This window comes from Rhineura floridana, chromosome 4, assembly GCF_030035675.1.
Source record: "Rhineura floridana isolate rRhiFlo1 chromosome 4, rRhiFlo1.hap2, whole genome shotgun sequence".
Lineage (NCBI taxonomy): Eukaryota > Metazoa > Chordata > Lepidosauria > Squamata > Rhineuridae > Rhineura > Rhineura floridana.
Window position 1 is genome coordinate 39470683 of NC_084483.1, and position 12062 is coordinate 39482744.

At 43.0% G+C, this 12062-nt stretch overlaps 1 protein-coding gene across 1 annotated transcript in view; it reads right to left on the minus strand.

Annotated features, from left to right (window-relative positions):
* The window catches only part of DCDC2C (doublecortin domain containing 2C), a 94647-nt gene that overhangs the window by 41104 nt on the left and 41481 nt on the right, over nucleotides 1–12062 (minus strand). The window contains exons 7-8 of the mRNA XM_061626058.1: nucleotides 7997–8225; nucleotides 625–725 (exon numbers count right to left, since the gene is read on the minus strand). Coding sequence (XP_061482042.1) covers nucleotides 625–725; nucleotides 7997–8225 — 330 coding nt within the window. The remainder of the gene's footprint in view (nucleotides 1–624; nucleotides 726–7996; nucleotides 8226–12062) is intronic.

A 12062-nucleotide genomic window follows, 5' to 3' on the forward strand; every position in this document is an offset into this window, starting at 1 on the left:
CACAGATATTTAAAAAAATTAAAAATTCACTCCATGTTTCAGGTTGGGATTAATGGTTCATCCAAAAATCTGAAGAGAATGATAACAAATGGTTTAACTTAACAGTAAACAGTTGTCTGCTTTTGGCAAAAAATAAAAACACACGTCCACATATCTAGAACAACAATCAAGTCAAATGTGAGCACTTCTGTCCTACTGATTGCACTGAGAGAGCTTTAAGTATATGTTTAACATCTTCATTGAAATTAAAACAAGCTGAAATCCAAAGACTCTTCCTCCTTCCCAGTGCAGCCCCTTGTTCCACACAAAAGCAAACGCCAAAGGCTGGGGAGACTCTTAGGAAAGGAATTCAACATGGTGGATGGAGAAGCAAGTCAGAAGTGAAAATTGCCATCACCATCCCTCTGTGTATGCAGAACCACTTTCTGTTCCCTTGCAGGGCAGACTGGATCTGTCCTGGTCAAAGGATTTTAAATGCACAGAAATTTTGCTGAATTTTCAATCATTCCTGCCTGCTTTTTGTTTGAAGAAAGAGCTGTTCTAATCAATTATTTATTTATTTTTATTTATTCATTCATTCATTCAGAATTCATTCAGAAAACAAAGAACCTACTTTAAATCTACCTGGTCAACAGGTATTTCTACTTGCACATTTTTGTCTTCTTGTATCTCCCGAGCCTCTTCAATTTCTTTTGGGAACTCATGAGCTTTATAGATACCATGTCCTAAAAATAAATAGGATTAAAATGTATTTTAATTAATCACTATCTGCCCCTTACTGTGAAAACTACCAGCATAAATTCTATCAATATGTAGATAGGCACAGTTGAAAAGCAATTACTTCTTCCAGAGCATTAGTTGTACACAATCATATTTTCAAATAGCAGCCTAATATATTTTATCATTTTGAAATGTTTTAGCTTTGTATTAAAGAATTTCAGTAATAATAAACAATAAAAGCAGAAAACAATATGATACAAAGTTGCTAGAGTCAAGTGACAAATAATAGAAACATTAACCATAACTAAAAACTCAGCCATTATCCATTGAGAAAATGGCAATTGCATTCTAACTGCAATTTTTTCTTTTCAGTGAATACATTAAACTTCAAAAATTACAAGGTGAAATACACATGAATATGATCATACAATAACCACATAAACAATACTGCTGGATTTAAAAGTTCAGAGCATTCTAAGTCATCAGCTGAAGGAATTATTAATTTTTCAGCCACACATATCATTCTGTTATGAGATCTTGCAACTCTCAAGAACAGACTTTTGGGAAGTGAGGGGAGCTGTATAAGGAAAGGGGAAGTGGGAAAATTCAATCCAAAATGGATTTTCATGGAATGGATGTTATGATCCAAGCCATTATTTGCCACTTTTTAGGCAGATATTTTTTCAGTAACAGGCTTTAGGTGTCAGTCCTATGCACAAATGGTACAACTGTTTCCATGTTTCCTCAGAATTTAGACTCATGGATTTCAACAGGATTTGCTTCTAAGTAGCTGTGCTTAGGATGCAATTTTATGCAGACTTGCTTAAGAATAAGCCAAATCCCTAGGATCCACTTCCAAATAAACATCAATATGATTGGGCTGCACATTGTTTCCTTTGTTAAAAAAGAGATTAAACTGCTTATAATTTCAGACTTACAACATTATTGGTGTGAACTGATGATTCCCTATAAATACAAAACCCATTTTTATTTCAATGTTCATAATTTTGATATATAATTAGCCCGAGCACACCAAGGAAGGCAAAACAGCATAACAGAAAAAATGTTAAATATAGCACTGCTATATACAAAAATGTTTAGTAAAAATTACATAGAGGATAGATTTATTTAGCACTATTTCTGTAATGCAGTCTCAAAATAAAAGATAAAGATATATCTTCAAGTAGGGCTGCCAAGTTCTCAACGAGACACTATAACTTACCTTTACAGCAGCCTCATATACAGTAGGGCCCCGCTTTACGGTGTTCCGCTTTAAGGCGTTCCGCTGATGTGGCGGCTTTCGTTTATAATTTAAAAGCTATTTTTTTCTCTTTTGCGACGTTTTGGCGTCATTTTTGCGCGATGCGGCCCATTAAAGTCAATGGGGTTCCGCTTTACGGCATTTTCTGCTTTACGGCAGGGGTCCGGAGCGGAACCCACCGTATAAGCGGGGCCCTACTGTACAGACATTAGCAGGTAATAATGTTTACCTCCATACTGTGTAAAAAGCACAAGAGCAGGACAGGACAGTTTTCTGGTCAGATGGTAACCCTACCTGCAGACAGGCAATACCTTTATATTCAATTGAACATAAGTAAATGGGTGGACGGTATTGACTCAGCTGGCAAAGCTCCTTTCAGCGGGGCTTATTCTGTTCTGAAATTTTATCTACCTTGTTGTCTTATTACTGCCACTGACTTGAGAAGAGACGTGAAACCAGTGTGGTTATAAGCATTTAATGAATACAAACAATTTATGTCAAAATATCCTGCACAGCAAAATGTCTGTCATAGCTACTTACACTGAGGAAAATTACTTTTTATACTTTGTTATTATACTACTGTACATTATTACATCTTATATAAAATGGTGCCATCTTTTGCCCTAAAGACAAAACTACAGAAGACATTATTAAATGTCACCTACCTTACTGCCACTTTTGCATTGTTCACCACCCAGTCTTGTTACTGCTAAAGTAAACTTCTCCTGGCACTATGATCAAAAAGCTCCTTACATTACACAAGATTTTTTTTAAAAAAACACAGGGATCCTGTTCCCTTAACAGCTCCTTAATAGCCCAAGAAGGAATTCAGTGTATGAAAACTTTTACTAATATGCAGATCCAATGTTGATAAAAGCTTCACCTACTAAATATTTGCTTGTCATGCTGTTTTTAAAAGCAAAGGACCCCCACTAGAAGGGGGGGAAGGTAGAATCCTGGTTACTTCTCTTCCTGGTACTAGCTATCTACCAGTTCCAGCTTCAATTTAAGTTATGACCTTAGAACGAAAGCTCTCTACCTCTCCAGGCTAATTATTTTATCTCCCCTTCTTCTACGATATTGTCTAAGTTTGTCCTTTCTGTTATGTTGTTTCTTATCCCTGGAACAACCCCTTCTCTTCTGTGTTCTGTAAGGTCTTTAACAGTGGGTCTGTAAGTGACTGTGGAGGCCAATTCTGGATCCACACAGCCTCCCACAGTAAGGACATAGGTTTCCAGATGGAAGATGGTCATGATGAGGATTTGCTTGATGTGCCTTCCACTTAGCTTGTTTGTCCCTTTTGCCCTGTACTCGTGCCTCTTCAAAGTCCATAGCACCTTTGATAATGGCCGACCTCCAATTGGGATGCTCATGGGCCAAGGCTTCCCAGTTCTCGATGCTTATGTTACATTTTTTTAGATTAGCTTTGAGAACATGTTTAAACCTCTTTTGTTGTCCACCGATATTCCGTTTTCCATCCTTAAGTTGGGAGTAAAGTAGCTGCTGTGGAAGATGGTGATCAGGCATTCAAACAACATGGCTGGTCCAGCGAAGTTGATGGATCATTGTTTCAACACTGGTGGTCTTTGCTTCTTCCAATACGCTAACATTAGTCCGCCTATCTTCCCAAGCAATCTGCAGAATTTTCCGGAGGCAGCGTTGTTGGAATATTTCAAGAAGTTGGGAGTGGCGTTTATAGATGGTCCATGTTTCACAGGCGTACAGTAAAGTTGGTAGTACAATGGCTTTGTAAATAAGCATTTTGGTCTCCCTGCAAATATCCCGATCCTCAAACACTCTACGCTTCATTTGGGAGAATGTGGCACTCGCAGAGCTCAGATGATGTTGAATTTCAGCATCGATGTCAGCTTTTACAGAGAGATGGCTGCCAAGACAGGAAAAGTGATCGACATTCTCCAGAGTCGCACCATTAGGCTGGATTGATGGTGCTACAGAGGGATTGGTTCGCACTTGCTGATGAAGCACTTTGGTTTTTTTGATGTTACGCAAGAGGCCAAGCTTTTCATATGCTTCTGCAAAGACATTTAGGATAGTTTGAAGATCTTCCTCTGAATGTGCAGAGACTACATTATCACCGGCATATTGAAGTTCTATGACAGAGGTTGTAATTACCTTGCTTTTTGCTTTCAGCCTACTGAGATTAAAAAGCTTTCCATCTGTTCGATATGTGATTTCCACGCCAGTGGGAAGTTTCCCCTCAACAAGGTGTAGAATCATGGCGATGAAAGTAGCAAATAAGGTCGGAGCAATGACACATCCCTGTTTGATGCCTGATCCCACTTTGAATGGATCACTTTGAGAGCCATTGTTATCCAAAATTGTTGCCGTCATGTTGTCATGGAGGAGTCGCAAAACATTCAAAAATTTATCAGGGCATCCAATTTTCAGAAGGATGGTCCAGAGAGCAGTTTGATTTACAGTATCAAAGCCCTTAGTCAGATCAATAAATGCCATATACAGAGGTCGGTTTTGCTTCCTGCATTTTTCTTGAAGCTATCGTGCAGTGAAGATCATGTCCACTGTCCCCCTGGAAGGGCGGAAACCATTTTGGGATTCAGGGAGGATGTCTTCTGAGATAGGTAGGAGGCGATTTGTGAGGATCCTTGCAAGGATTTTACCTGCCGTAGCTAGAAAAAAGTTGCCTCGGTAGTTCTCACAATCTGTTCTATCACCCTTCTTGAAAAGAGTGATAATTATGGCATCCCTAAAGTCTTCTGGGATCTCCTCCCTCATCCAGATTTTTTCAATGAGTTTATGAAGTTGTTGTGTAAGTTCAGGCCCACCTTCTTTAAAGACTTCAGCAGGAATCCCATCAGGTCCACTAACTTTGTTATTCTTCATTTGATTAATGACTTTACTGACTTCGTCCAAATTAGGGGATACTGCAAGTTCATCTCTAATTTGTTGTTGCGGGATTTGCAAGAAGACCTCATCAGCCACAACAGAGTTACGATTAAGGAGGTCGTGGTAATGCTCTTTCCAACGCAGTGCAATAGACTCTTTGTCCTTTAGAAGTTTGGTACCATCTATTGAATGTAAGGAATTTGTACCATAATTTGTTGGTCCGTAGATGGCCTTTGTGGCATTAAAAAAGCCCCGTGCATCATGAGCATCTGCACAATGCTGGATTTCTTGACCTTTCTTTATCCACCAGTCGTTCTTAACTTCTCTAGTTCTTCTTTGGACCTCAGCCTTTGCTGAGATTTGCATAGATCTTTTTCTTAGCAGCACAGTTAATGTCTTTTTGCCATATCCGGAAGGCTTTCCTTTTCTTGTCAATGATATGTTCAATCTCACTATCGTTCTCATCAAACCAGTCCTGATGTTTCTTAGTTTGGTATCCAATAGTTTGTTCACATGCTGCAATAATGGAAGTCTTCAGTTTAATCCAGTGTTCCTCAACGTTTTCAGGGAGTTCCGTAGGTAGATGTTTCTTGAGAGTTGTTTGAAAGCAGGCTCACTTAATAGGATCTTGAAGGGCGTGGATGTTCATTTTATGCCTTGGTTTTCTTCCTTGGAGCCTACATTGAGGAACAATGTTAATGGCCATAGTGGATTGAATTAATCGGTGATCTGTCCAGCAGTCATCGGCACTCATCATGGCCCTGGTGAGGAGTACATCATGACGATCTCTAGCACAGACAATTATGTAATCCAGGAGATGCCAGTGCTTCGACTGAGGGTGCTTCCATGATGCTTTAAATTTATCTTTCTGGCGAAAGAATGTGTTTGTAATAACAACATTATGCTCTGCACATTTAGTCAGAAGTAGAATTCCATTCAGGTTGCTATTGCCAACTCCTTCTTTCCCAATGGTTTCTGGCCATAAATCAAAATCATGCCCAACTCTTGCACTGAAATTGCACAGGAGGATAATTTTATCCTCCTTAGGTATCTCTGATAAGATGGTGTCCAGCTGGGTATAAAAATTTTCCTTGATGTCTTCATCAGCATCTAATGTTGGTGCATAAGCACTTAGAATAGTTGCCTGCTGGTTTTTGGCGAGTTTTAATCAGAGAGTTGAGAGTCATTCATTAATGCCAGTAGGAACTTCTGACAAGAGTGTCACAAGGTCATTTTTAATAGCAAAGCCTACTCCATCATCATTCTTGTTCAGGCAGTCCTTTCCAGAAGAAGGTGTAACCTCCTTTTTCTTCCTTCAGTTGTCCCTCTCCTGCTCTTCGAGTTTCTTGGAGTGCTGCTACGTCAATATTAAAATGTCTCAACTCCCTCACAATGATGGCAGTCCTGCGTTCAGGATGTTCACTATCTGTATTGTCCAGCAATGTCTGTATATTCCACGTTCCAAAGTTCATTTGTCTTTTGCAACCGCTAAGTGGTGACCCCACGGATGCGGTGATCCAGTCAGGGGGAGAGATGAGGCAGAGTATGTTTAGGGCACCTTTTCTAGCCCCCTTCCCATACGGGGTGAGCAGAGTGGATCCTGAATAGGACTGCTCAGTCGTGGATACAGCTGCCAAACTACTCAACTGCCTCGGTCCTTGAGCCAGGACGACTGAGTCTGTATCCACTGCCCATGTGCTGGTCCATGACTAGGGGCTTCCGGATTTCACAGTCCTGCCCCCGTTGCCATTCGCCGATCGCCATGGGACTTTTGTTTTGTTTTGTTTTGGTTGGAAGACGCCTGTGCGTGAATTTGTTTTATGTGGGGGGATCGGTGCACGACGATCAACACACAATCTTGACAGAAAAAGGCTTGGATCCAATGGCATGGATACCACAACGATTGGAAGTCTTTTATCTGCTGCAGCCTTCATCCGCCTTCACAGCCGTTGTAACATACACATTGTTATCCTCCGCCTGTTCTGCCGTTAAGGACTTTCTTGGATCGTTCTTCGTCTGGTTCCTCTCCCTTGACCTTACCGCCATGGGTGACTCTGCTGGGAGTACATGACTCCCGACGGCATTGCTCACAGGGTTCATTGGAACACGCAAGCCCACTCACCACTGCAAGGTGACGATCCAGCGAGGGGTACAGTATACAATATACTCCTGGTGCTAAATAAATCTTAAAGGAAACTTAATGTAACAAGCAATGTAGCACAGCATATTGTTTGTTAACAAAGGCAAGTACAATCAAATGCAACATTATCTATATTCCTAATAAACCACTGGGAGTAAAAAGCTGCTCAGGCAGTATTATTTAAAATCCAATCTCTGATTTAGGTGTATAATTTATATGGATACAGCAGTTTAAGCACTCTTATTTTAAGGAAAGGGCCAGGATCCAAAGCTCATGAAAAGGATAGGATCCAAAGCTCATGAAAGGGCTGTCCTAACCCTATAGAATCTCTTTCCCTTTGAATATTTGATCCTCATGCTGTATAACTAACCTTTCATTTTTTAAAAATGCTATTGCTTTTAAAAGCAGTTTGATAAGAAAAAGGAATGAGGAGATGTGACATTCCTGAAAAACATGTCTAAACATGCCCTTGGGCTAATGTTGTTGTTATGTGCCTTCAAGTCGATTTTAACTTATGACGACCCTGTGAATCAGCGACTTCCAATAGCATCTGCTATAAACGATCCTGTTCACAGAACTCATTTTTTCAGTTTGAATCACAGCCATTAATACGAAAATTAATGTTGTATTAAACATGCATTAATACAATTTTTTAAAAGCCATGGTTGCTCTGATGTGCATAGAATCACAGAATTGTAGAGTTGGAAGGGGCCTATAAGGCCATGAAGTCCAACCCCCTGCTCAGTGCAGGAATCCAACTTAAAGCATACCCAACAGGTGGCTATCTGCTGTCTCTTGAATGCCTCCAGTGTTGGAGAGCCCGCCACCTTCCTAAGTAATTGGTTCCATTGTCATACATGTCACACTGAATACAATTATTTTGGATTAAGCAACTATGTACATTTTAGAATAAAAGAAAGAGCAGCGGACTATGAAAACCAGTACATCAACACCAAATATGACTACGTAATTATTCAGTCTTAGGTAGCAGATACAGTATTTTGTGTTACCATCATCAGATGTCAGATGTCTAGGAGTCTCATCACGATTTGCCTTCTCGGGTTTTGCATAATAAACTGAAGTCCTGTCTTCTGCTCCTCGTTTTGATGGTTGTACAGGAGGCTGCATGCTGCCTTCTCGTTTTGATGGTTGTACAGGAGGCTGCATGCTGCCTTCTCGTTTTGATGGTTGTACAGGAGGCTGCATGCTGCCTTCTCGTTTTGATGGTTCCATGGGAGGCTGAAATAAACACAAATAAGAACAAATGAATGGTGGCTCTGTTTTTTTAGGACTGAAGCAAATGCCTACTCATATAACATTGTTAAAGACTCAGAAACTAATACAATTCAGTTCTGGAAAAACAATTTTTAAAAAAAGTTTCTGGATTTAAATATTGGTGTTTTCGTTTCTGTAAGATGATGCTGTGGCAGTGTGAATGTCCATACAACACTGCTAACTCATCATTGTGGGTTCAGGAGCCACAAGAATGTGATGAAGTCTTCACTTCCCATGACTGGGGACAACTGGGGACCTCAACACAATGTTATAGTGTATCCTCAATCCCCAAATAAGAGCACTTTTCTTTAGGGCTCCAGACAGCCTAGAACAGGAGACTCATGGCACGGTTCAGAGCTCACACAGCAAAGGACTTTTTTTTTCCTTTCCCATTTTCTGAAACCTTCCCCTGCTATGCTAATACAGTGCTTAAGGGCTAGTAGCCAGCCCAAACTTGAGCACTTTATTGCTCTATTTCACCAGGGATGGTTTATGGATAGCAGGGAAAAGGCTGTTCTTTTTCCTTTCCTTCCCTCATGAATCCTCCTTGAATAGTGCAAAAAGGGGCAGTTTTTAATCTCATGGTGTGCCCCTCCAACCCTACTTCCCGTCTCCAAAATACTGTAATAGGCTAGGGACAAAACTGGCTCTACCATCAGGCAGAGTGAAGCAGCCATCTCAGGCAGCAGATACAGTGTGTGTGTGTGTGTGTGTGTGTGTGCGTGCGTGCATGCGTGCATGCGTGCGTGCGAGGAGCGGAGGCAAAGTGTTGAAGGAGAAAACTGTATGTAGCGTGTCCTGCACTTCCAAAGCTGGCCTCCTGCCCTCGAGTGCATTGGAGGCCACCAGTTTTGAATTAGGATTCAGCTCCCAGTCCAGTTGGCTTCTGTGCATAGAACTTGGGGGACGGGACACGACACTCCACCTTGTCCTTCACCTCAGGCAGCAAAATGTCTTGGGCTGCCTTGATTAGGGGTCTAGAAAGTCAATGTCCTTTCTCCAACACTCTGTCCTCCCTCCCCCCCCCCTTCTGGTTTCAACAGATGCTCAGCTTCCATCAACAATCCATAGGTCCTGGAATCTACTGAGCGTGAGTTGTCTGAGATGGTTTTTCTTTTGTTTATGAATTAATCTTTTTATGTCAGAATGGACTAGTCCTAAAGCTGCTAGGTGAAAATTCGTAAGCTTGTGGGGGAAGGGGAATCTAGATGAAATGCAGTCATTACACAGACTTATTGCAAGAATCTTAGTATATTTTAAACTATTCAACTTTTCATTTCTTCTGATGAATACTACAGTAATACCTCAGGCGTGTGCTCCTCGCCGCCACCACCGCTCAGTGCAGGGCCTCCTGTTCAACAACAGCAGCTGCCGCCGTGTGCGCCTCCTCCTTCAGGCAAGGTCCAGGCCCCCGAGCCTGAGCTGCCGCAGCCACCGCCCAACATGGACCACCGGCAGCAGCAGCAGCAGCAGAAGCCCCGGGGAGCAGCAGCAGAGGACGTGGAGATGGAAACAAACCTATCTGGACACTGGGGGATGACACTGCTACCAAGGAATCTGTTACAGCTTTCTTTGAAGGATATGGACTGTTATACAATTATGGGACTTTACTGTAGATTTTCTCTCTCTCTCTCTCTCTCTTTCTGTCTCTTTTGCAGACTAGATTGATTTGAGATTTCAGCCTGTTTTGTAATATTTTGTGGTGTTATTTATTGATACTCTTGTAGTTTTTATTATTATTGTTGTTATTATTATTATTATGTTCTGAATTGTTTTTATCATATTGTTTTGTTCTTGCTATGGAAGCCACTTTGAGGTCACCTGGTGATGAAAAGTGGCATACAAATATACTAAATAAATAAATAAATAAATATTCCAGAGTTATATGAGATACCAGAGAAAAGCAGCTTTTCAAGGGCCAACTGACTGAAGTTTTACAAGCAAGGGGAACAGCTGCAGCATGAGGGGACTGAAGAAGACCTGCCCTGGGAGTGAGTATCTGGCATGTGGGTGCTGGCTACTAGCTTCTTTGGGCTGCTGTATGTCCAGACAGCTGAAGTTCCTGGTAAGTGCTGCAAGGACTGGGACCCCCTGCCTGGCCCTTGCTCCAGAGAGAGGCTGCAGTTAATCTCGCAGGGATTAATTAATCTGGGCTAGGAGGCATAAAAGCCCAGCTGCCCTTGGGCAGCCCCTTAGGGAGTCCCGAGGTCACTACCCCCCTTCTATTACTTTTTCTTGTTTTGTATTTCTTAATTTGTTTTCTGTTAAACCAGTCTAGAGGAGATTGGTGGTGGGGAGGGCGTGTGGCGCATGTGTAGTTCCTGCACAGGATGGGAGTCTGTGCAGTGAACTGAATGATAGGAGAAAGTAGCCAGATGCCTTCAGAGTGAGAGTCTGTAATTGGCAGAAGGCTGGCCCTCCCTGGGTGTGAGACAGGCTGGGCCCTGTGTGAGTAAGTTTGAATGTGTGTGACTGTTCCCAGTCCTCGCAGAGGCCTACTGGGATAATTCGCTCCGGCAGGCTCTGTTGATGGGCTCGCGTTGGGCCCATATTAGGTAGTTAGGAGGAGTCTTAGCACGGAGGAACATGGGTGATGCCACCCCAATTTCAGTGATTACGGGCAGAGGGAAATATAGCCATGGGGAGGTGGTGAATTACCATAGAAGGCAAAGGCAAGGCTACCTGTACCTTGTTCCTTGCTGCCACTCCTCTCATGGATTGGTTCCTCGTTGCTCATCTGCTGTGCCCACTGGCCTGTGTGTGTTGTTGTTTAACGCCAGATCAGTACACAATAAGACCACTCTCATCCATGACTTGATAGTGGATGAAGGTGCCAATTTGGTGTGTATTACCGAGACCTGGGTGGGTGAGCTTGGAAGAGTTGATCTAACCCAACTTTGCCCACCTGGATACTTGCTCCAGCACCAGCACAGGCTGCAGGGACTGGGGGGGAGGAGATGCTGTGGTCTACAGAACTTCCATCTCTGTCACCAGGAAACCACTCTGTCTTGGAGCTGGCTGTGAGGGCCTGCACCTGGTGTTGGACCAAGGAGACAGCAAACTAGGGTTGCTGCTGGTGTACCGTCTACCCTGCTGCCCAGCAGCTTCTCTGACCGAGCTGGTGGAGGTCATCTCGGCTGTGGCATTGGAGCAGCCCAGAATGATAGTGCTGGGTGATTTCAATGTCCATGCAGAGGCTGTCTCTAGTGTTTCGGCTCGGGACTTCATGACCTCCATGATGACCATGGGGCTGTCTCAAGTTGATACTGGCCCAACACATAGGGCAGGGCACACCCTCAACTTGGTTTTTGCTCCAGATGAAGGAAGGGGTGGTCTGGAGATAGGGGGGTGGATGTCACCCCATTGTCATGGTCAGATCACTTCCTGGTGAAGTTTAGACTTATGGCTCCAATCCTTCCCTGCAGGGGTGTGTGGACAGATTAAGATGGTCTGCCCATGGAGACTAATGGAATCCACAGGATTCCTGAATGCCCTGGGGGAGTTCCCAGTAGATAGAGCAGGTGACCCTGTTGAAGCCCTTGTCACGCTGTGGAACAGCGAGGCACATCGGGCTCTCGACACAGTTGCCCCCGAACACCCTCTCCGGCACTGTGAAGCCCGGCTTGCACCTTGGTACAGCAGTGAGCTAAGGGCAATGAAACAGGCTGGATGACGGCTAGAGCGCAAGTGGTGAAAGACGTGCTGTGAGGCTGATTGGGCATGAATAAAACATCATAACCATGCCTACTGTGTGGTGGTGAGGGTGGCGAAGAAGGCCCACTTCTCTGCCTCCATCACATC